The sequence below is a fragment of the Takifugu flavidus genome, chromosome 1 (assembly GCF_003711565.1).
Source record: "Takifugu flavidus isolate HTHZ2018 chromosome 1, ASM371156v2, whole genome shotgun sequence".
Taxonomy (NCBI): Eukaryota; Metazoa; Chordata; class Actinopteri; order Tetraodontiformes; family Tetraodontidae; genus Takifugu; species Takifugu flavidus.
In genome coordinates, this window is record NC_079520.1 from 19,177,069 (window position 1) to 19,200,002 (window position 22,934).

The following is a 22,934-nucleotide window of genomic DNA, read 5'->3' on the forward strand; positions in this document are numbered from 1 at the left end:
TAAAAGAAAGTGTTGCCTTTTTGATGATTCAGTAAATGATTGAATAAACTACAACTGAGAAAAGTTTGAGAATGTAAAGAAATAAAGGTTCTCTCCTGTTTTATTGCATCAAGAACAGTAGAAAGAAAAAGCAAAATCAGAATTAAATAATATTTAATGTGTGGGGGAAATGAATAACAACGGATTAACATTTGTCTACAAATGCATGTAGTGCATGCGTGGAAGTATAAACCAAAAGTATCACATTCTAACGTGTTTTTTTCCTATTACCGGTACACTTGACACATGAGGAGCACTGTAGGCAACAGTCATTCCTGGCTTGTTTGGTACCTGTGTTTCCATTCTGAGTTAGTGGTTTAGTGACATATTTTAATAATAAGTGATGGAAAATATTCACTGACAAGCTGTATACAAAGTGTTTCCTAAAACACAGTAAGGCATTTTTTTCTTTTCATCTTCGTTGTGGTCACATGTTCTTGACCCGTGGCTGAGGTTCAGGTGCGAGACTGCAGAGCCAGTCTCTGGACAACGTCTGTCAGGTGGGTCATGTCATGCTGCTGGGCCTGGTGTTTGATGCACTCCAGAGTCCGAACCTGATGGGAAGGGGGGGGATAGCCTGTAGCTTTCATGATCAAGCATCACCACAGCAGAGGCTTGAAGGGTGAGGCTGTACGTCTGCATGTGAACTCACCGACATCCGGGTCTCACAGTAGCCATGTTTGTGGCTGAGGTTCCACAGGTTGACGGACAGCTGGCTCAGCTTGTTGTTTCTCAGGTCTCCGTGAGCCAACACGACACCAAACAAGGAAAAGGCTAGAGCACCTTGACGTCGTATGCTCTGCTGCAAAGACAAGTCATTTCAGAAAACAACTGTGCCTCATTAGCATAACGGAACAACTAGTTCCGTCACATCATTTTGGTCTTAGCAGTTTTGCCTCACCTCATCTTTGCTGAGTGCCTTCAAGTGGTCCAGGATCTGTCCAATCAGGGTCTCACACAACTTATTTATTTCTGATAGGAACTTGGGGTCTCCACCATATAGTGTCTCATTGGAGTCCACTGAGACCCAGAAAGTGGGAAAAAAGTTTGCTTATGAATTTGATTTTTTTGAAAACATCCAGATTGCAGGAAAAAAGAAATACGTTTATCAGATTGTTTTATGAACGAAAATAATGAGCGTGTGCAAAATTACTTTTAGGGATGGAGTAGAGGTAAGTTTCCTGGCTCATGGCCGCCAACAGTGGCAGGGCGCTGGTGTACACCCGTACCTTGGCGTCACTGTTATCCTCCCAGGTGTAATCCTGGACCATATTGAGCAAACCACGGACCAGGTAGAGCACGCCGTGCTCCGGGTGATCCTACCATCACAAACACGTAACACTGTACATGTGACTATTATGTTGGGTTTGAGATCTGTAAACAGGAGGCGGATCATTTTCTGAGAAAAGGAGATAATTTGTGTTACCGGGACAACGAGAAGCGTGGCCAGGAAGTTGTTGATGAAGTCCAGCAGGAAGTTCTCTGAAGAGCGGAATTTCCCTTCCACACTGATGGAGCGAGGAACCTCTGGTAGGATACTGACTGCTGCTTTGAGGAAAGCGTCAGCTAAGGGTGAAAATAAATCTTAAAGTAAACCAGGAGCATGGGAAAAGAACCAGGGAAAACAACAGAATTGGGAAAGATCAATCCGAAAATAAAGGAAAACAGCCTCTCACCCTGAGATAAACACTGGTTGGCTAATGCGACCTGACCAGACAGCAGATAAAGGTTGAGGCGGCTGAAGATGTTGCTGAGTGATGGGATGGTGATGAAACTGTAGGCAGCACATGCCTGGACAGAAATCAAGTCAGAAACCAGTGGCAGCACAGAGCTCTTCTCCCTCCGTGATCCCAGTAAGAGAAGAACTCACTCTGACAAAGGCTGCCGTTTTTCTGGAGTGATTCCCTTTCATCACTTTTCTGGTTTCCATTGCCAGCTGGTTAACCGTCTGGAAATTATAAAAATAAATACAAGTAATTACAGGTGGAATGCAACAAAAGCCAAGATGAATTAAATTGATGTTTACTAACGTGAATGAGCTGCACCAACACCGGCTCTAGGTTACAGAAGGTAGCTCTGGCCTCCACACAGAAGCTCAGCTGCTGCTCAAAGTCACGGCCAAAAGACACCTGAACCAGATGAGGAACGACTGTTCAGTACATTCAGTTTAGCATCGCTTAGAAAAATAACAAATGTAAAGTGAAAGAGTGACAGGTCCATTTGTTTCTGTGGATTATGATTTAAGGAATAACAATGTTCTGAGGAGGCTCACCATGCGGATAAAGCCGATAATGAGAAGAGCCAAAGATCTTTTCTCATCTTCCAGAGTGAGGGCACTGCAACAGCAGAAGAGATGCATGCTTGTAGCTAAAAATATAATATATTAGGTAGTGTACACACCCACACACACTGCACTGATGCCCTACTTGACAGAGTCGTGCATGGTTTTGCAGATATGTAACATGGCGTTGAGGATGACGGGGTCTCTGGTGGGCTCCACCTGGTTTCTGTGGGAGAACAACATTTCCTTAACATAAGCGAGAAAGCATCATACGTCACGAATACAGAATTCAAAAGAAATGTCTACTTTAACTGTTGTTATTTTGCGGACATTTGTTTTAAACTGCATACATGGGGCTCGAGCTGCCCCAAAAAATAAGTTTGATTTTTAAATAAAATCGTGGGAACACAATCCACGGGGATTTTCTATACACCACAAAACTGAGTACCTCAACACTGTATTTAGCTACAATCTACCATCTCTTACTTGAGGAAGACATCCGTGATGGATCTGCAGACCTCTACTCTTACACTGTCCTTCTGGAACATGTCAAGAAACGGCAGGAAACGCTCCTGGAGGGACGGGAAAAAAAAGCAACATTGAAGAATACTTTGGAACTATCTTTTAACAAGAAAACATTTAATCGTCTGAGGTCACGGGGGCCGACTCACAATCGAGAACAGGACAGAGAAGTTGTGGAAGTATAGGAGGATCTTCCTGATTGCTGACTGCAGCTGCAAACCAAAGACGGAGTGACGATGAACAGGTTCACTTTTAAATGAACAGAGTGTGAGCAAATGAGCTGCTTACCTGAGGATAAGCATCCTCAAATGCCCGGTCAGGGGTCATGTGTTTGATGATGTCAGCCAGGATGGTATTGACTTCACGTTTCTGGGAGCAAACAAGAGGAGAACTGTTAAGGTCTACATAACACACAACGTGGCATCTGTTCTTTTTCGCTCTGCTTTCTCACTGTGAAGTGTCGGCAGGTGAACTCCACCCAGATCTCAGCACAGTTGATGTAATCCTAAAAAAAAACAAAAAAACCCTCAGGTCAAATGTGTACCACCAATAAGAAAGATCTGAGTGACAACAGTAGTGTTCCTACAGCACCTGAGGGCTTCGGACTTTGGTGACCACCTTCCAGGCTTCGTTCAGGATTGTGAGCCGCTCAGACTCAGGGGGGTCGGCACAGGCGAGACTGCGTCCCAGAGACCCAAACAGAAGGTGCTGGACATGGGACAACAACAGTGCGTTTTATTTTCAAGCTTTAAGGTTGCTGGAAAGCCAACCTATGAGTCCTTCTGCTAGTTTGTGACCTCTGACCTTGGGGAAGCCAGCCTCGTCACAGTCTTTGATCATAGCAATGAAATCGGTGGCACGGGCCGCAACAAACTCAGGTCTGAATGCCCTCATGACTGAATTCAGCAGCAAAGCACTGTGGGAACCATGCACACACTGGGAGTAAGGATGGTCTCGTACGCGTAATGTGTCACAGAGCACAAATCCTGTACTCAAAAAACACTCACTTGTTGCCCAGTGTCTTACACCTCTCCATCATCTCTGTCAACAATGACTGAAATAAAAACCAAAAAATACACTTTTGACTTTTGCACATAAACTGGCAAATTTCACATCTTTTAACATGAGAAATGTAGTTAAAACTGGGGAAACATTCACCTCTGGGGCTCTGTAAGCAATGCACTGCAAGATCCAGTTGATGGCAGGTGAATAAAGTGTCAGGTACTCTGGCACCTCCACCCTCTGCAGAACCAGCTGGTTCTGCACGTTTTCGCCGCTAATCTGCCGGAAGGTGCCTAGCAAATCGAAGAAGTTGCGGTTGAGGTTGTCTTTCAGCTGTGGGGCCACTTCCATGCCCACCTGGTCAGAACAACAGCTGTTACTTCCATGAACAACGCCACACTTAAATTGGATCCAGTTGATGAAAACTCTATTTACAATTCCAAGGACAGCATGAAATAAACCGGGGGGCCCGAAAGGTAACAATAGAGGATGAGAGAGGAGAAGAGGAAGGAAAAGCGTCTTTACCCTGCAGAGGTAGGCTCGTGCGTACGCTGCAACTAGAGGGTCACCGATCCCCCTGATCATGGCTGTCAGGCGAGGAAGAATCTCCTGAATACCACTGCACAGGAGGGGGACATGGAAACTCAATCACACATATGCCCCTGCTCGTGACTGCCTACTATTTGTCAACATATCTTCATTGTGAGTTAGGATTTTCTTTGTTCTACAATGCTAAAAATATGATTCTGATTTGTAAAATAAAAGGCTTACGTTTTGCTCAGGAAGCGGTTACACTTAAGGATGGCTGCCTCAACGTATCTGTTCATGCATGTCAAAGGGTAAAACATATGTCTGAAATCTTCTCCACGCAAATAAAGGTAATGGATGAAAGAGATGAGGAACGTTGCCATGTCATGAAACAAGGATACAATCTGGGCAGAAGCTCTCTGATGGAGGCAATTTTGAAGAACCAGTTGAGACACGTCTCTTTGGCCGTGTCATTTACATCGTCCACTGTGAAGCCATCTGAGGATGTATTAGAAAAAACATAATGGAACTGAAATGCTTCTAAATAATTTATTAATTAAAAAACTATATATGGGGAAACATTCATTCTGCACTTCCAGAGATATTACATAATATCTTGTTTGATTTTGTAAAATTAATATCAAAAGTAATGGTTGCACCAATGAATGAAAATCACAACCACCCATTTTTACCTGGTAGGGGTCTTGGGTCAGAACACATGGTCCAGATTCTCTCATACACTAGGCGGCCTAAAAATATGTGACACTGAAATCAGGAAAAACAAAACGCTTGCATTATCACTAAGAGTCCAACAAGGCACAACTACTCACCGAATGTGTCGAGGATATCAGTGATGAGAACAAATTTGCTAGGGTAGAACTGGATCACAGAGGTGTCAGACAGGAGCTTAGCACACTGGAACACACATTACGGATCAACAGTGAAGACAAGTTCTAATGTTGGAGAGGTGTAAGCATAGGGGACTGCTGTGGTGCTACCTGGATGACAATTTTCAGGGCTTTGACCTTCTGGTCAGCTGCCCAGGCCTCTTTCAGGGACTGGTTCAACTCCTCAATGCGGTTGGCATAATCCTGCTGAGAGAGGTTAAGCAACTCTCTCTGGGAACCCTGCATATCAATTAAAATGGTTAGTCAGGCAAATAATATTAAAGGAAACATTTATAAAATTTACCGTAAGTTAAGGAGGACCTAAAGGAATTAACACAGAAGTACTTGTTTAAATATTAAATACACTTACCTCCTCTAGATCATCAAGTTCCTCTAATCGGGTACGAACTTTCTCTGAAACTGCTGAGCCCGGACTTGGAGCTTTTCCTTTAGTGACAACAGGAGCCTCTGTTAGCTTTAGATCACAAAAAATGCCCTGTCTCCACAGTGCTTAAATTCAAGTTTGACATAAACATGTCATACCTTTATCTGACCCCATGAAAAGATTCTATAAAGAAAAAGAGTTTCAAGTCATCTGGTCAGTAAGAGTAAGAGACCTTCTTATTTTAAGACTTACAATTGAAAGTTTCTCTGTGGTGGTGAACCGAGCGAGGATCTCTCCTCGCTTGGAGGACCAGGGCTCAAAATCTGGGCCCAATGGGTCCTCCTCCTTGTCCCTCTTTCTTCTGCCCAGGTCCTGGAATATATTGTAATGTACACTAATGTAAATGACATTTAAATGAAAATACCCCTGCAGTTTGCACTCACCCCTGCGGAGGTGCTGTGTTGCATCCTAGGAGCCTCGCTGGCTGATGCTGCTGCAAACATGGACAGAGGGTCTGTCCCATCAAGCATGGAGCTCAGCGGATCTGTGGGCACAGAGGATGAGGACGAGGAAGAGGAAGTACTTCCTTTGCGGGCCCCACGGCGGGTTTTTGTATCAGTCACCTAAAGAAAGTTGAAAATAGCTCAGATGCAAACCCATCTTCAGAGTTGCATTATGGGTGAATGCATGAGTATATGGAATAATTATAATGTTTATAATGAGAGCTCAAGAACAAGATGAAGACAGAAAGAATACCATGATAGGTTTGAGGGGATGGTACTCTCCAAACTCAACCAAAAATGGCTCAGGCCGGAATTTCTGAAGCTCTGCTTCGTAGTTGCGACCACGGGAACGCCTTGTCAGACAGGACACAGTAGACAGATATTAGGTATTTCTACTGGCAAATAATTACCCTTGTTTACAATTACAAAAGGAAAATACCTTGTAACAGTGACAAGTCATTATCGCTCTAATTTGCACTGTTGTTTTTTAAAAAAACAAAACAACTATTTTTCCAAACATAATCAGCAGTGCAAAACCTAAAAAAAATTACAAGACAATCATTGGCAAGCGATGGAAAACTCATTTTGTCTTAAAGAAATAAACCTGACAATGTTACTAAATTATGAAAACATCCACAGAAGGTAAACTCAACCAGTCTGAACCGTTGTTAAAGTGGCCATTTGATTTAAAGCCGCCCATAACCAAAACAAACCATGGAAACATCTAAGGCGAACCTGCAAATATGTTGTCATTCTATTTGGCCATGACAATTTACATGGAAGCTCATTATATGCGCATATGTATTTCATTCTGATTCCTTAAAGATATTTAGCACGAAAATAGGAACATCCAACTGGCTTTCGTTAATGCATAGACTATTTTATAATGAAGAAAAAGCTACTCACCACTGAACGGCAGCCATTTTTTCTAACCATCACATGACTTCCTGGCAACTTCCTGGTTAGGACATCGCAACAATTTTTTTGGAAAAACATTTTAATATCAAATGAAAAACGGATATTATAAATAATAATAATATAAATGGCAAAGTTATTCATAATGTGATAATGTTATAACGTTATAATGTCACAACAAGAGCTCAACTACATTACCCAGGATGCATATTCAATCTATCTGCTTCCAAGGTAAAAAGAGGTCTGACTTTGGATATAATTTAGAAAACTTTCTTCAGTATAAATGGGGTAATTTATTGGGACAATATAAGCAATTCATTTATTGTCAATGTGATATTGTATATTTTTTCAAACTTTCTTTAACTACTTGAAGAGAAAATATTTTACCTTTGTTGCTGCTGTTGAAGGAAACCTCTGTACAATAGACAATCTTTGACCACATCCTCTGGTTTGCAGCAGTTTAAGCTATCAATGTAGCCTTACTATGTCTTAGCCGGAGCTGGATTTGTCTGTTTACCTGATCAGGTAACCGTTCTTTTGCCATATTTCATCCTAATTCTTCGAATGTTTTGTTCTCATCTCCAATCACATCGGCGCCTTTTTGCATTGCGATGGGAGGTAACAGTGCGCTAACAGGGAGGCAGGAGGCACACTGGGGCTAATAATCAGGTTTTGTATGACCTCGACTAGTTTAAACTGTTTTATCATGACATTTTGTCTTAAAATTCTATTTTTTGATCCTGGCCTAGCTAAAACGATAAAGTTAAAACTGTGTTGCTGTAACATTTCCACCACCATAGGGTCGATGATAGGTAAATTATATGTGAAATAGTAATGTTCTTGCGTCTGGTCCAGCAGTAGTTCAGGGGTCAAAGGTTTCTACCAGTGTTTTTATTTGCACTAAAATATTATTTTATGAGTGAGTAATTATGGATTTACATGGCATTGTATTTAAAAAGTACACCCGAAATGTTTATGCTAAATTTATTTGGGATTTTGTTATTTCAATATCTGGAATAAAAACACCTACCAGTTCTTGCAGATAATGTTAAATTCATTATGAGAATGATTTATCACTATAGGGGTCTGGAACAATTACAGTAGTGTTATTTGCTGGATGAATATGTTCCTGAATTATTGATGCTGCAGCTGTATCAGTACTTTGACAGATTAAACAGGTATCACATATTTTCATTACACTTTTAGGCTTATATTAACATCTTTGTGTTCAAAACGGTAATATGGAGCAAAATTAGCAGTTACTGCTTCCTGACAGGTTTTTAAAATTTCATAATCGAATGTTTAATGCTGTTTTACAAGCAGAATAGCCGTAAATTTACTATTAGGACAGTAATATACTTGCATGTCCTCAAACAACATCAGGACCTTAAAAGATTCCATGATTCTGGCATAAATCTGGTTTTGTCATAAATTATTAACAGCAGTAGAGCTGCGGCAGTGGAGCGCTTCTGATCGCCATGGTTCCTGTTCATCCTGCCATCTACCATAGAAGATATTGAACATTAGCCTCTTCTGTGAAAATGTGTGCAAGCTGTTGGATCTCGGCTCACTTTTTGCTCCGAGGTTCTGCGCACAGACGGTTGAGATGACGACGGAAACCTTAATCGGGCTCCAGAACCTGCCGTTCTGTGCTTTGTGTGTTTGAAACTGCTGTTGTGTGTCTGTGTGTGTACATGGACTCCAGGACAGGTGGGGGCGGCGGTGGCATGCGTATGGGCAGCAGCTGGCGGTGGCAGCTCACTCGGGCCATTCGGCTCGCCCTACGCTGGTGCCGGGTGTGCTGCCCACGGAGAGCCAGCAAAGGAGGAGGCTTTGTGAAATGGTGGATTTACTGCAAACTGCTGCTCAAGTCGCTCTACTTCAACAGCCAGAACAACTCTGACACCCTGCTGGACTGCGTGTTTGAACCAGTCTACTGGATAGTGGACAACGTGACCTGCTGGTTTGGAGTGGTGAGTTGCAGGTGTTTCACTTCCCTCTCATCTCGCTCGCTCTCCTCCTCCTCACACACTTGTCATCCTCCTGTAGGTGTTTGTCTCCCTGGTCATACTGCTCACCACCTCAGTTGTGCTTATCGTCTACCTGTTCGTCTTACCTGCGATCCTCAGTAATTATTCTTGGCATTGGGTCATCTGGCACCTAGTCTGCGGCCACTGGCTCCTCACCATGGTGGTCTTCCATTATTATAAGGCCACTACCACCTCCCCAGGACACCCACCCAAGGTAGGAAATAAGGCTTCAACTCCAGTGTCCCTGTTTTATCCATCAGTTAGATGTGAAGACATTAAACTATACCAGTTTACATGGTTATAAATTTAGAACTATAAATAATGTAACTTTTTAAAAATTGTGATTATTCTCAATAGTCTCTCGTCTTGACCACTTTATCCCTTTCGGAGTCACGGGGAGGGTGCACATATGGGCGAAGGCAGGGTCCACCCCTGGATGAGTCGCCGGTTCATTGCAGGGCCATATGTTAGCTTTTGTGGGTTTGGTACCTTGCTCAGGAGTACCTCGGCAGTGAAGTTGTTCTACCACCAGAACATCTTTCAAGTTTTGTCCGCACTGGGGCTCAAACCGAGAACCCTCCGCGTCTCAGCCCAGTCCTCATCAGACTGAGCTACCACCACCCTGGTCTCAGTAGTCCATTGTATATTCTACAAAAGTGAAAAAAAAAAATCTAAATTCTGCTTATAAGTATATTATGATATGAATAGCTTAATTATTATTTTTAATGAATCTATTAACATATCTTAATGTCATTGAATTATATTTTGACGTGTTTGAATCTAAAAATATGAATTTTCTTTTGTGGCTTAAATATTGCTGCTTTCTGTACTCTGCAACAATGTCCTTTTTGTTCATTTTAGGCTAAAGTTGTTATTCCCTCGGTGTCTTTCTGCAAGAAATGCATCATTCCAAAGCCAGCCAGGACGCATCACTGTAGCATCTGCAACACGTAAGGGAGGAAAAGCAACACCATGACATTGTTGTTGTTTTCAACAATCATAAATGAACCTCTCTCCTACATTATAGGTGCGTGTTGAAGATGGACCACCACTGTCGTATCCTTTAACAAAACCTCTCTTCAGATAAATGTGAGGGTCTTTACATTCTCCATTTTTTGATCTGATTTGGACTCAACATGTTCCTAGCCTGGTTGAACAACTGCGTGGGACATTTCAACCATCGCTACTTTTTTTCTTTCTGCCTCTACATGACCCTAGGCTGCATTTACTGCAGCATCAGCAGCAAGGACTTGTTTCTGGACGCCTACGGCACCATCGAGGTGAGAAAGGACAATTGCTGAAGACCACCGTGTGAAACAGGAGATCTGAAATAGATATTTGCGTCACACTTTCCTGATCCAGGATTTTAAAGCAGCAGCTGCTTAACAAACTTCTGTTTATATACCAACAAATTATACATTGGGGAACATGATCCAGCATCTTCAACATAATGAGCAATGCAAGCTCGCAGATCTTTGCCAAGTCTAAACAGTCCAGCATCACACCTCTTTAGAGGCGCTGAAGCCTTGAAGTTATCAGATCATGATTGGTCAAAAGCTGCCTTAAATATTGTTGATTTTTGTATTCATGACTTCAGAATGGTGAGCTTTGGGGAAGCCAACCGCTCGACCGCTCTGCCATCTTAGTAGGCTAACGCTAATGACTCATGCTGTTGCCGATCTGCCACTTTATATGATGTCTCGTGGTCTTTATGTTGGCCACTTTCAGGAGTGGGGTTGTAGCAAAGCTATGGCTTCATTATTACTGCTGGGACATGAGGCCAAGGAAGAGCGGACAGCCACAGTAACCATTAGGGTTCTTTGGTTAGAATGTGATCTGTGTTGGGTTAAAATCCTGCTCCATCTACACGTAAACTCATCAAGGGCGATAACAAACGCTAAAATATCCGCATCTTCCCGTCTCTACCAGAGTCAGACCCCCTCCCCTAGCGATACCTTCAGTGTGACCACCGCTCACAAGTGTGTCATCTTCCTCTGGGTGCTGACCAGGTACGCATGTTTCCCACCTGATTTAATTTTCTTGATCAATTTGTCCCTTTTTGGGTCACGGGGAGGGTGCGTGGATGAGTCGCTAGCTCATTGCAGGACCCTATCTGAGCATTTCTGGGTTCAGTACCTTGCCCAAGGACACCTAGGACATGTGCTCTGAAGGTTTTCTGGTTGAATAAGTAAAGATGACCGTTTGTTTCCCCCACAGCTCGGTAGCAGTGGCGCTTGGAGGACTCACCCTGTGGCACTTCATACTCATCAGCAGGGGGGAGACCAGCGTGGAGCGACATATCAATCGCAAAGAGAGCAAAAGACTGTGGGAGATCGGAAAGGTAGACACAGCGCTCTTTGTGCATCTGCAAAGGCTTTTTAAAAAAACTGTTCACTGTTCTCAGGTTTTTAGGAATCCATATCATCACGGTAAAATAAACAACTGGAAGCTGTTGTTCGGTGTGGAAAAAAGGAGGTGAGTTCAGGTCCCATCGTCTTTAAAATGAGCACATTATTGCCAGAGTTCACATCCCAGTTTAGTGTCTTAGTGCTAATGACGCACAGCTTTCTTTCTTGCTAATGCAAAACCAATTTGATGCTGCCAGACCTTATATTTCAAAAAGGTTGGTGCAAGTCTTAAAGCCTGTCCCTCTGCCCCCCCAGTCACTGGTTCACGCGGGTTCTGTTGCCATCTGGACATCCCCCAAGTGAAGATGGTATCGTGTGGGACTATGTGTTTCACAGAAGAGACCCTATGGCCGTCTAATCTTTACATGGGTCCACTGTGACAGGAACCTGCCACCAGGTCTGGCCGCAGTCGTCATCACCTGCTAAACACAAGGGTGGCAGCTCTGCTAAAACCAAGTTTTATTACATTACATACCCATTCAATTTTCAATCCCAGGAGACTGGGACCGTGGTCAGTTTGGGTCAAAGCCCCTGCACTCCTCAGATCCTTTGACAAAGATGTAAGAAGCCCAGTGCCTTCTTTGGCTGTTGAGCCTTTAAATAAGAGAGTTGTCGACTGTAAATTTAATTCCCACGCCATCACGAGGACGCTGTGAAGTGCATAGACGTTGCCATGGAAACTTGTCCAGCTGCAGCATCATTTCTAGTCGCTGGGAGCTGTGCTGTTTGGTTTTTAAAAAAAAAAAGAATGAAATACATGTTTGATAATGTAAAATATTCTAATTATCCTGTGATATTTGATATCAAAATGACAGCAAATGTTTTGAATAACTACAATGTTTTAATGACATGTTAATTTAATTTATTCATTAAATATTGTCCTTGGTATACATTGAGATATCAGCCAATCCAGATGACTGAAGTGACAGCATCAATATGTGTTGAAATGTTGAATATACAAAATGGTGGCACACTCTAGTCCTAGTTCAGTGTTCATCTGACACAGATGTCATTATGAAAAATGAGCTTTAAATTTTGATCGTCATTGCACATGCGATATACGCAGATTAATCTTGCCCCAAAGACCAAAAGCCAGTAGGCACATTCATTTTCTCCCAGTTCAACATCTGGAACAGCAGGATGCACATGTGCTGCTTGGTGACAGAACCATCCCAGTGAGGAGGCATATGATGGAGACACAAAACACAGAAGAGCTCATCTGTTCACATTCCGTGTTCATCAGCAGATATAAAAGTGAGAACTTTGGCTAATGCAAATGTGATGCTGATAAACAAGAACAATCTTAAATTTGTTAACTGAGAGAAAAAAAGGTTCATACAATAACACTGACAATTTCCTGTTATTTAAACTGAGCAGTAGACGAATTCCATCCTCTCACCTCTGTATTTAATGTAAAGTTGCATTTAGTCTCATTTGTACAGAAGATTAGAAACAGGTCATTTTCATTCATTTAACCTCCATAATGTTCCATGGTTGATCCATACACACTTGTGCATTCATGACAATACAGACATTTCAGTGAAGTTGGGGCTGAGCAGCTCTGATGCCCGGGGCTGGTCCGTTTCACTACCCTACATCTTGTTTTAAAGATTTAGTTGACCTAAAATCATCTCCCTCCTGGACTTCCTAAGAGGAACCTAGAGGGCAAATAAGACAGGGTCATTGGAACAGAGCACAGTGACTGTTAACCTTTGTGACTTTTCAACAACGTACCACTCTGCTCTGGCTTGAACAGCCTCTTGCCTGACCAGTCTCTTCCTGTCATCCAGTGGCCGAGCCAGAGCTCGCAGCACTCGAGCCCGAAACGGCAGCACCTGAAAATATCATGCAGTGGGTGGTAAAACTCTGGACTGCAGTATTTTGAACAGCAGTGCACACAGGCACAGATCAATTCATTAGAAAAATGCAGAAATGCTGCCTGGATGTGGAGGATTTAAGACTTTTACCTCGTGCACAGGAAAGTGCGAAATGGTTTTAATGCAGCGCAGCGATGCAATCCTCATATTCTGAGAGAAAACAAAAGTTAGAGCTCTGGATAATGAATGAATCGTAAAACATGAAGGTGCAGACATGTCACGGCACAGCACGGTTCAGGATAGTGATGATTCTAATTAACTGCAGTTTTCTCTGGGCAGAAGGAAGGACATTTCATTCATTAAACGCTGTACCTCCTTCACTGGCATCTCGGGTGAGAAACACAAGGAGAGGCAACACAGAAAGGAAATGAGAAGTATGAAAACTCAAGTTAACTCTGCGACAAGCATATGTGAATCCTGGAAAAGAAGCAATGTGTAGTTGCTGCCCACTAGTGGTCAAAAACAACAATGGGTTTAATGGTCCCCATATGCAAATCACAAAGTGAATACTGCCACCAAATGCTGTTTACACCTCCAAGATCTAGCTTTAAAATAAAGTTGCAAATAAAAATTAAACTAGAAAATCACCATTGAACATATTTATACACTGCAAATGATGTGAAACTAACCATAGATGGACTGGAGGTAAGTGCCAGAAGCCTGGAGAACAAAGCCTCCAGTTGCTGTATGAGAGCTGGTGGAGGGTCCACAAGGACAGGCTGCAGGCAGGACAATGTGGACAGCTGGACGCCCTGATCAGGACATGACAACGCCTCTAACAGCAGAGACAGGAGCTGGAAGTTCACAAATACTTTAGTCACGCTGATGTTTAGATGGATATAAGCAGGTTCGGGTTATAAAATATATGTATAAATGTACATGGACAGTTTGCTCTGGACTCACCGCTGGAAGCTCAGTGACCTGAACCTGTTTGGGTAGTTTTTCCACAATGTTTGACAGAGCCTTCAGGTAGTTAGGCTTCTTCTCTGTGAGGAAGCAAAGAAAGGTCAAAACCTGAGGCTTGCTTACATTGAAACTACTACTACAGAGCTGTTTATGAACAAAGTCAGCCTTCAAAATTCGACTACCTTGACGTGCAGCATTGAATCCCTGGACCAACTTGGGAGAATTCTCACTGAAAAACCGCTGGCGGTACATGATGCGCACGTCGGCGTGGCAACTGCGGTTCAGGATGTCGACAGAGTCAGTCATCAGCAGAGAGAATCCATCTGCTGCCAGGTGGCCCAGGTGGTCATCAGTGAGCAGAGAGAAGAGCTTAGGAAGATGAGCGAGGGAGAGGGAATCACAAACAGCGTTGCGTTTAATGTGTGCATAAAACCATGATGACATGAGAAAGTGATGTGTGTGTACCTTGTCAGTCAGTGTGGTGATCAGAGGGTGGTATCGAAGAAGCAGAGCTTTGGCAACCTGTAAACATCAGTTTCTTTATTGCTCTAATGGCTACTGACAACATACTCAAGTTCTTCTACTGATCTGTTTGTCAACTTACACTGAATCTAAAACTACAAACTAACTAACTTAGGTGACAAACGCATGCCCACATCATAGCAGCAATCATAACCAAAACACATATAAATTTGAATGTGCACTAGGACTTTTAACCCTGCAGTTTTGGGTGAACTTAATAATGGAATGTCTTATCAGCCAAAATGTCAGTATTATCTACTTTATTTCAAATATTCAGGGCTCCATGATGTCTGGGCATCATTTGTATTAGAAAATACAAACATTTTTACTCTGAACCAGCATCAGCCACTGAAAACAACCTTACCCAGATCATGAGGGTGAAAGCCTGGGAACGCAGAGGTGAAGATGTAGAGTCTAATTCACTGCACACTCTCGCCATCGTGCCCTGAATTAGTCTGTCGAGAGCATCGCCTGAAGAACCCAAACCATTACAATTGATCTGATGCTGAACAAAACAGAGGTGAGCAGACGCAAACTAACCCTGCGGTCTCTTGTTAACAAGCCCAGCAAAGCACTTTGCGGCTGAGGAGTAGGACAGCTGGTGGCTGCATGTGCAGCTCATCTCCTCCAGCTGTGATAGCAGTCGGTCAATCTGGGGCACCTCCACCTGGACAACAGCGCACAAACCTCAGGCCACATCTTCGACAACACAGCACAACACTGCTTTCTATTGAAGCTTCATTTTGAGACTCACACTGCGAGGTAACGTGCACACACATGCCATGAGCAGACAAACCAACTGGGACTGTCTCCAAGAATCCCCTGGCTGCAGACGAAAAAAAACATAATTTTCAAGAACTTGAGACAAACTGAAAAAACAGAAAAACAAACAAACCAATATTTAATAAATGTATAATTATATGGACAATATACCAACCTTGAGCAGCTGGAGATGTGAAGGAAAGGAGTTATCAGGCAAAAAGGAAACATCACCATCCAAGAAGAGCGACACAGCTCTTGAGGCCGTCTGTCCTGCTAACCTAAAGACACACAGCATGAGTGACAACAAGTACAAGATATAAAATACATCAGTAATGTAAGAGTCAATAGAAGATCATATTTAAATTTAAAAGGTTGACAGTTTTAACTGGTTCAAATCTAGTCATAGAATTACCAGAGTGTTACAGTCCTTGAAAATAAATCTATAAATAAGATCTGATGAAATAAGAAAAAGACAACATGCTGGGAGTGTACTGACGAGGGTTGCAGCCTGGAGCAGGCGGTGCTAATGACAGAGACTATAGCGCACAGGACGGCCTCCTCCAGGAGAGGACTATGATGATCAGAGGGCCCCTCTCCTGCAAATGTGAGGAAAATAGGTATTTGGTTTTGCTGTAAGGCCACAGAGGTGAAAAGCATCATTTTTACTGTAGAAGCTGCTCACCCCGCAGTGCAGCCTGGAGAGCCAAGCATAACAAGCGTGGAATGATGACATCATGGAAGCACCGTCCTGTCTCCTCAGTGTCCTGAGCTCGCGCTGCTATTTTCTGGAGGCAGTGACAGGCCAGTACCACCTCAGCCACTGAGAATCTGGTGCTACCTGAAAAAACGTACGTACAAGTCAGCGCAGCTGCCACATTTCAGCAAATGTTTCACAATAAAAGCCTTTTTAAAAGAAGATTTCCTGTCTGCTGAAGGGATGTTCTGCAGGAATTTTTCCTTAAGACCCCCAACCAATCTTGAAATATAAAAATATTGCAGCAGGAAGACCTATAAGGCTAGTTAGGTTTAGTGAACGGGAGTGTAAAGAAAGTTATTCTGGCTTTTTTCTCTGATTTTTATAACAGAATTACATTCAGGTGACGTTCCCATTTCTCTAGAGATAAAAATTTTGAAAAAAACCCCCAAAAAACCCCAACTCACATGAACTAACCTTAAAACAAAAACATGACCATGGAGGATATAATCGGTTACAAATTTAACAACTAATTAAGTCCATCACAAACAGGTCCAAACGGGCCCCAGTGAACAGCCAACAGCATCAAACCAGGCTCAATATTACATTATTGTAGAATAAAACCTCATTAGTCAGACAAAAGTGTGACACTAATCACAGGGGGGCTGTAGACTAGCTGCTACCTCTCTCTCTCCAGACACATTACCTGTGTGTGCTGAGCTGAGGACCTCTAAGAGGACAGGTGTACTTTCCAACACGACGCTTGGTTGAGTGGATGCCATAGCTAGGGCAGCCATGCATCGTTGGCGCAATGCATGATGGGAACTCTGCTCAGAAGCCACAGTGTTGTTGTCCTGATCCATGACCTCTGTCATGATTAAAACATTTATGAGGTTTAGACAGAACATGCTGGTCCGCACATATACACTGTACTCAATTATATAGTTTTATACTCAAATACAGATGGTAGTATCTCATAGAAATTTAGCTTAGTGCATATATTTCTTCTGAATTTTGTTATTACCAGAGAATATCTCCGTCTTCAATTTTGGAATAAGTTTAGCAATAAAAGTTGCTGGATACAGCTCGGCTAATGCTCCAACACACTCCACCACAGCAAGACTATTGGAAGAAAGATACAAAGACACAAGATTTACATTTAAAAAAAAAAAAAAATACAGCTGACTCTAGACTATTAAATTAGTCCTCCTGCTATAAGACAGACTGCTGCAACACCATAAATTCACATTTGAACTTTCAAACTCAGTTTCCAAAAGTCTTCCAGAGGAGAGCAGATGTTTAACGCAAGCAGACCTGACTCTGTCGTCGTCCTCTGTCAGCAGTAGTCTGGTCAGGTGATCCACAGCCAGCTCGATATCAGAATCCAGCAGCAAACCTGAGAGATATGACATGTTCGTCGTGTTAGAAGTGGAGCTGGATTTCTGACCGTGCACCATGTGGCCTCTCTCACCAGTTTGTTGTGCCAGTAATGTAAGAACCGAGGCAGCAGTGATCTGCAGGCTGGCGTTAGTCTCCACCAGCGCTGAAAACACCATGCTGCACAGAGACGGACGGAAGGCTAAAAACAAACTCTCTTCTAATAATTGAAAGAAAACAAAGAAAAAAATACGTTAATCAGGGGATTTTCTGTACATGTATACACAAAGCCTACGCAAATCTTAAAGCTTATTTGCATTGTTAAATCATATATTAGTACATTAAAATAAGTTTAATGAATGCATATATTAAGTAAACATCTGAAAAGAATTGTTACAGAACAAAGTCCTGTTTTTATATTTGACATACAGTAATTTAAATCCTTCCCACCAGTAATATGTATGACTTCCTTATTCAATATTTATCTTATAGTAAGTTTTGATTTGCTAGTATGAAGCACTTCAACATGCTGAAACGTCTGAAATCGCAATACTCCAAATGACAGTTGCTCACGCACAAACCTGCAGATTTTAGTCAAGAACAAAATCCAAATCCAAATCTTTCATACACACCGAGATGACATAAATGGGTACTTGCCATGCTCTGAGGACTGGCGGGGTTTTACAGCCTGGATGAATTTCTGCACCACCTCCAATAATGTTCTTCTGTGGGAACACTGATCAGAGAATTCATTAGTTGTGATCATTCTGACCAAAGATGTTAAATAGAAAACAAAAGCCACATTTTTATTAAATCTTAAATGACAGGGGGTCAGTTGTTACCTCTGTCCTGCTGTGGTACTGCTCGGTGAGGAGAGGCATGACAGCGGATGTAATGATGTGACCCGCCCTGTTGGAGGCGCTGCATGCTGCCTGTAGCAGTTTGGCACTTGGCCACACGAGTTTCAGGTCTGGCTCACAAAGGTGGTGTTTGCAGCCTGGAACAACACGGAAATCAGTGCACTTAGAAAACCACACAGACAAATAGACAAAATTATCTGCCCTTTTTTTCTCATCCATCCTGAAAGTTTTGTAGCATCTCATCTGCTTTGGCAGCATCATCCCCCCCTCCATTACCACAAAACAGAGAAGCGTTTTGAACTCCTTATAGAAAACAGTTGTATTAGCTACTTATCCAAGGTGCTCCCTTAAAACAAATATGCACCTAAGATGTTGGTTGTGTTTGCTGGCCAAATAAAGCATTATTTATTAAAGGGAGTTCTTCCACTGTCAGCTGCTGGAAAATTGAGTTTCTCATTTCATTCTCAGTGCTGTGTTGTTGTTCAGCAAAGTCGTAGAAGCTAACTGAGCTCAAGATCACACCTAGATAACAACAAACTTCTCGGGACATGAGATCGGAAGAAAACAGCGAATAGTTCAGGAACTACAATGATCTGGCTCGTCAGGTTAATCTGTCATTAAATAATCTAGTAAATCAGATTCAGATTAATACTTTCCTCTGCCAGAAAGAAAAAAATCTAAAGCATGAAGATAATTCAATCACTCTGGTGTCTAAAAAATACTACTTAATTAACACCAGATCCTTTTCTTGAAAACACTGGGAAGTCATGCTGCCTTTTACGATGGCACAATATAATTTAATGTGAAGCATTGACGTCACGGTCATGAAATTTCCTGTCCACCTACTGCAGCTCTCCGCTTCTTCTGTGTTGTTATATTTATAATGTAAATTCATCTTATGTGTGAAGATTAAGTTACTTTACCTTTGAGAACAAGTTCAAGGAAGGAATGGAGAGAGTCCTCAGAGTCAGACTTGAGGACAGAACGTGACAGGCAGGAAGTAAGTGCGGTGACGGCAGCAAGGGAAGCAGACTCGATTTTCTCACTCGCTGTCTGAAACACCTGCAGTGACCAAGATTGTTCATTATCATTACTTTGTAATGATATTGATAAATCCTTTATCAATAGCGGACGTTATGTTGTACAAATCTCACAACGTACCTCTCTGCGCAGTGATGCCCACAACCCTCCTAGGAACTCTGCCAGGTCTTTACGTTCATATCGTGTAACACAAGCAGTCTGAAAAAAGAAATAAGGCTCAGTCAGAGGTACAGCTACAGATGCTCAAAACCATTTCCCCCACCTACATGTGGTTTGAGGTTTTTTTTTTTTGCAAATCAACTTAGAGAAGAGTTCTCACCAGAGTCTGTAGCGCGTCTAGCTTTGCACTCTGGACATCTGAGTCCAGCTTTTCGATGATGAGTGGTAACAAAAACTGCAGAAAACACAAATGTCTCAATCAAAAAAAAAAAAAATGCTGCTATACCAGGTGGACGGAGAGGCACAAATGAGTGGAGACTACGGCCCTACCTCAGCAAACTTAGGCGTCCCAACAAGGACGTCTCTCAGGGTCACGACCAGTTCCTCTCTGGTGATGCCATGGGGGTCGTTAGGAGGCTGGAGCAGGCGATACAGAGATGAGAATAAAACTCCAGCAGAGGTTAGTGTGGCTGGACAAATACTGCAGATATTTCAAGTACTCTAAAGATCTCACATTGACTGTCAGGTTGGAACTCCATTAAACCACAATTTCCAGCAAATCAAAAGATTTAATAGGATTTAAAGTTATTGTGATACATGTGGAAACTTTTGGAGGGTTGAATAGCTTTTCGAAACTTAATGGCCATCCTTGTGTTACACTAAATTACACATCATAATCTGTGGTGACTACTGTTTTTCTCCAGAGAATAAACAATTGACCTTCACGTGGCACACAGACGGATATCACCACCAGATGAAGAGCTTATTATTGCTCCTGTCTGTGTTGCTTTTGTCAGCTCTGGGGCAAAAACAGCTGAGCAAACAGGGACTTACGGGGGTGAAGTCAATGGGGAAATAGCAGGACGTCACTTCGAACATCTCCTCTGTGAAACTACCTGAGAAATCAAATGAGGAATAATGAACATACAAAATCATACTGAAACTGGACAAGTAATCAAACAAAGCTCACGTTTGTAGTCTCACCTAGTTCATAACCTCTTTGGATGATGTTTTTGGCCACCTGGAAGGCCAGCAATAGGTTACGAGGATCCCTTTCTCCATCCATCGATTGCACAAAACCAAACACAAAGTCTGCACCCAAACCTTTCAGTTCTGTTGACAAAAGAGCAATAAATCAACTAAAATTCTATTTTTCATCACTGTACCTGACCTACAAGATGACCCTGCGGTTTGCACTAAATTCATTTAAACTCCCAGAAGAGCCACCATCCTTATAAGATCATGTGGCTCCAATGTGTTGTTTCTTACCAGCTTCTCTGGTCTCCATCAGGTTGAGGAGCATGTTGTAGACACAAGCTCTCTCTGCCAGCATCAAAGACTGGAGAAAAACAAGCAGAAAAAGAAACAAAAAAACACAGTGTGATCCAGGAACAAGTTTATCATATTTGCCACAGATTAATTTAAAAGGAATCATCATACTTCAAGAGAAAATATTCAATTTTCAGAGTATTATGATAAAGTTCCAGTGTGAAATGTTTGGTGGCATCTAGTGGTGAGGGATAAACTAACAATCAATCCTAACAAATACTAAAGTTCCTATTCAAGACGGCAGCTTGGAGCTGCTGTAGAAACATACATACAGCAATCAAGAATCACAGGAAGCTTCCAAAAGCGATAACAATATCTTAATTGTACAAAGTTTCACCTGAACATGAACATCCTGAAACAGAGCCCTCAGCATGGCCACAGCGGAGCCAGGAGGCAACACTGTGCACTTTGTCTGGAAGAGATAAAAGACAAGAAACAGGAAGTGACTGCTGGCCTTCACCACAAGATAGGAAACTCTAAACTATCCTACTGACAGTTTCAGTGTTTTTCTGTGGCTGTCCCTGATATCAGAAATTCCAAATATAAGGCCTTACCAGCGCTCTGAGTCCCTGTAAAACGGGAGGAATGACGACGTGATGGTCTTTGAGACGGTTCTCATAGAAGGAAATAAGCACTTCCACTGTAATAAAAGGAGACAAAGCCACTGCATTAAAATCCTTAACATAACAACTTTTTGTATAGGTAAAATGGACGGTCACCTTCTGCCACAGTGAAAACACCATAGCACTCCTGTAAGACTTCAGACAGGAGCTGAACTCCTCTGGCTCGAGTGTGAGGCTGAGAGCTGGTCAGACTCAGGCTAGAACATAGGAGGAGAGGAAAGTTAACATTAACAGTGTGCAGTGACTGAGGGACACAAAGGGTTAGACTCATAAAGAAACACTGAGGAACATAATGTATATTTTTCATTTTAAAAAAATATGTGTAAAATCCTTGTACAGCAGAGATAGCTGCATTTTTAAAGAAAACATTCAGAATCTGAAAGTTCAATGGTTTATATTTTAATTACTTCAACTAATAAAACTACAGTAAAGAGGTCCTAGAAATGAACAAGACTTTATGAACAAGGGCTCCAGGTTGCACATCTGTAATGGCTGGTCTGGAAGCCTGTAGGAGAGTTGAGTTCTTACCCAAGTGCTTCTACTAGCTGCAGAATGGTAAACTGCCCGCCTTTGACACCTAAGAAGAGAAGCCAGATGAGTAAGAAGGTGTTCAAAACACAAACAATTAGACACAGAATGCAGGCGGTTTAACCATCTACAGTATTTTCTCGGGTCAAAGGTCCAGAGTTCACTGACAGGATGCTTTCACCCGGAGACAAACACGGCGGCTAGCAAATAACATGCGGTGGAAGCACGAAACCCCCCTTATCAGACAACTGACAACGCGAATACCTGCCAGGACTCGATTCAGACCACGCTGCCATTGTGATTACAAAAGAGATCTGTGTCACATTGTGTATTATGGAGGGGGTCAACCACACAGGATGTCGAGGAGCTACTTTAGCTAGTTACCGTCATGCCGTTCTGTGCATCCTTGAATTGGCACCTCAGCCACGGCACAAAGGCTTTTCTCGACGAAATTCTCTGAAATAGTGTGGAAGTTAGTGCGTTTAGGCATTATTTACCCGTCGCCGTGTCTTTAGCCTTGCTGTCTTGTAAACCAGAGACATATTCCTCCACCAGGGACGGCAACAACGAACTGTCCGCAGCCATCGTGCCTTTTTGCTCAGACCGCGCATGCGCGAGCGGAAAGTTAGGCGTGAAGCGGACCGCAAATACACAAACTTTTAATCAGGACTCATAATAAACATCGCTGCGTCATTGTTTTGCCGTTTAGCGCTATTTATAATACTTGCATACCAGCAGCATGTAAAAAAAGCTTTC

General features: G+C 42.5%; 3 protein-coding genes across 5 annotated transcripts; 1 reads left to right on the forward strand and 2 right to left on the reverse strand.

Annotated features, from left to right (window-relative positions):
- Positions 1-136: 136 nt before the first annotated feature.
- Positions 137-7,465, reverse strand: vps35l (VPS35 endosomal protein sorting factor like). Of its 2 annotated transcripts, none has more exons than XM_057050559.1 (31): positions 7,450-7,465; positions 7,054-7,105; positions 6,401-6,500; positions 6,088-6,267; positions 5,897-6,016; positions 5,803-5,827; positions 5,630-5,706; positions 5,371-5,499; positions 5,203-5,287; positions 5,065-5,121; positions 4,774-4,870; positions 4,616-4,663; positions 4,370-4,463; positions 4,001-4,201; positions 3,850-3,896; positions 3,647-3,758; positions 3,434-3,550; positions 3,294-3,347; positions 3,131-3,211; positions 2,992-3,054; positions 2,807-2,892; positions 2,466-2,546; positions 2,312-2,375; positions 2,070-2,168; positions 1,910-1,987; positions 1,716-1,830; positions 1,466-1,605; positions 1,193-1,358; positions 941-1,059; positions 692-838; positions 137-593 (listed from the first exon to the last, which is right to left on the reverse strand). In XM_057050559.1, the coding sequence occupies exons 2-31, from the start codon at positions 7,068-7,070 to the stop codon at positions 495-497; spliced, it is 2,898 nt and encodes a 965-aa protein (XP_056906539.1). In that variant the 5' UTR covers positions 7,071-7,105; positions 7,450-7,465; the 3' UTR covers positions 137-494. The 2 variants fall into 2 exon arrangements, with proteins under 2 accessions (XP_056906539.1, XP_056906538.1); XM_057050558.1 differs by having other exon boundaries at positions 692-841; positions 7,450-7,464.
- zdhhc16b (zinc finger DHHC-type palmitoyltransferase 16b) lies at positions 7,429-12,396 on the forward strand. The gene is made up of 10 exons (XM_057050569.1): positions 7,429-7,587; positions 8,768-9,035; positions 9,112-9,306; positions 9,954-10,042; positions 10,120-10,148; positions 10,239-10,372; positions 11,022-11,101; positions 11,310-11,433; positions 11,497-11,567; positions 11,756-12,396. The coding sequence occupies exons 2-10, from the start codon at positions 8,790-8,792 to the stop codon at positions 11,856-11,858; spliced, it is 1,071 nt and encodes a 356-aa protein (XP_056906549.1). The 5' UTR covers positions 7,429-7,587; positions 8,768-8,789; the 3' UTR covers positions 11,859-12,396.
- Positions 12,397-12,885: 489 nt separating this feature from the next.
- On the reverse strand, positions 12,886-22,829 carry mms19 (MMS19 homolog, cytosolic iron-sulfur assembly component). Of its 2 annotated transcripts, none has more exons than XM_057050555.1 (31): positions 22,676-22,829; positions 22,179-22,227; positions 21,747-21,847; positions 21,582-21,667; positions 21,365-21,439; positions 20,968-21,037; positions 20,683-20,811; positions 20,533-20,594; positions 20,029-20,115; positions 19,859-19,933; positions 19,660-19,737; positions 19,422-19,560; positions 18,481-18,635; positions 18,296-18,374; positions 17,733-17,858; positions 17,576-17,657; positions 17,286-17,383; positions 16,968-17,129; positions 16,250-16,405; positions 16,064-16,163; positions 15,743-15,845; positions 15,560-15,631; positions 15,346-15,472; positions 15,170-15,276; positions 14,749-14,805; positions 14,466-14,652; positions 14,281-14,363; positions 14,007-14,171; positions 13,468-13,527; positions 13,235-13,335; positions 12,886-13,158 (listed from the first exon to the last, which is right to left on the reverse strand). In XM_057050555.1, the coding sequence occupies exons 1-31, from the start codon at positions 22,761-22,763 to the stop codon at positions 13,128-13,130; spliced, it is 3,090 nt and encodes a 1,029-aa protein (XP_056906535.1). In that variant the 5' UTR covers positions 22,764-22,829; the 3' UTR covers positions 12,886-13,127. The 2 variants fall into 2 exon arrangements, with proteins under 2 accessions (XP_056906535.1, XP_056906526.1); XM_057050546.1 differs by having other exon boundaries at positions 22,563-22,701.
- Between the last annotated feature and the right edge of the window lie 105 nt (positions 22,830-22,934).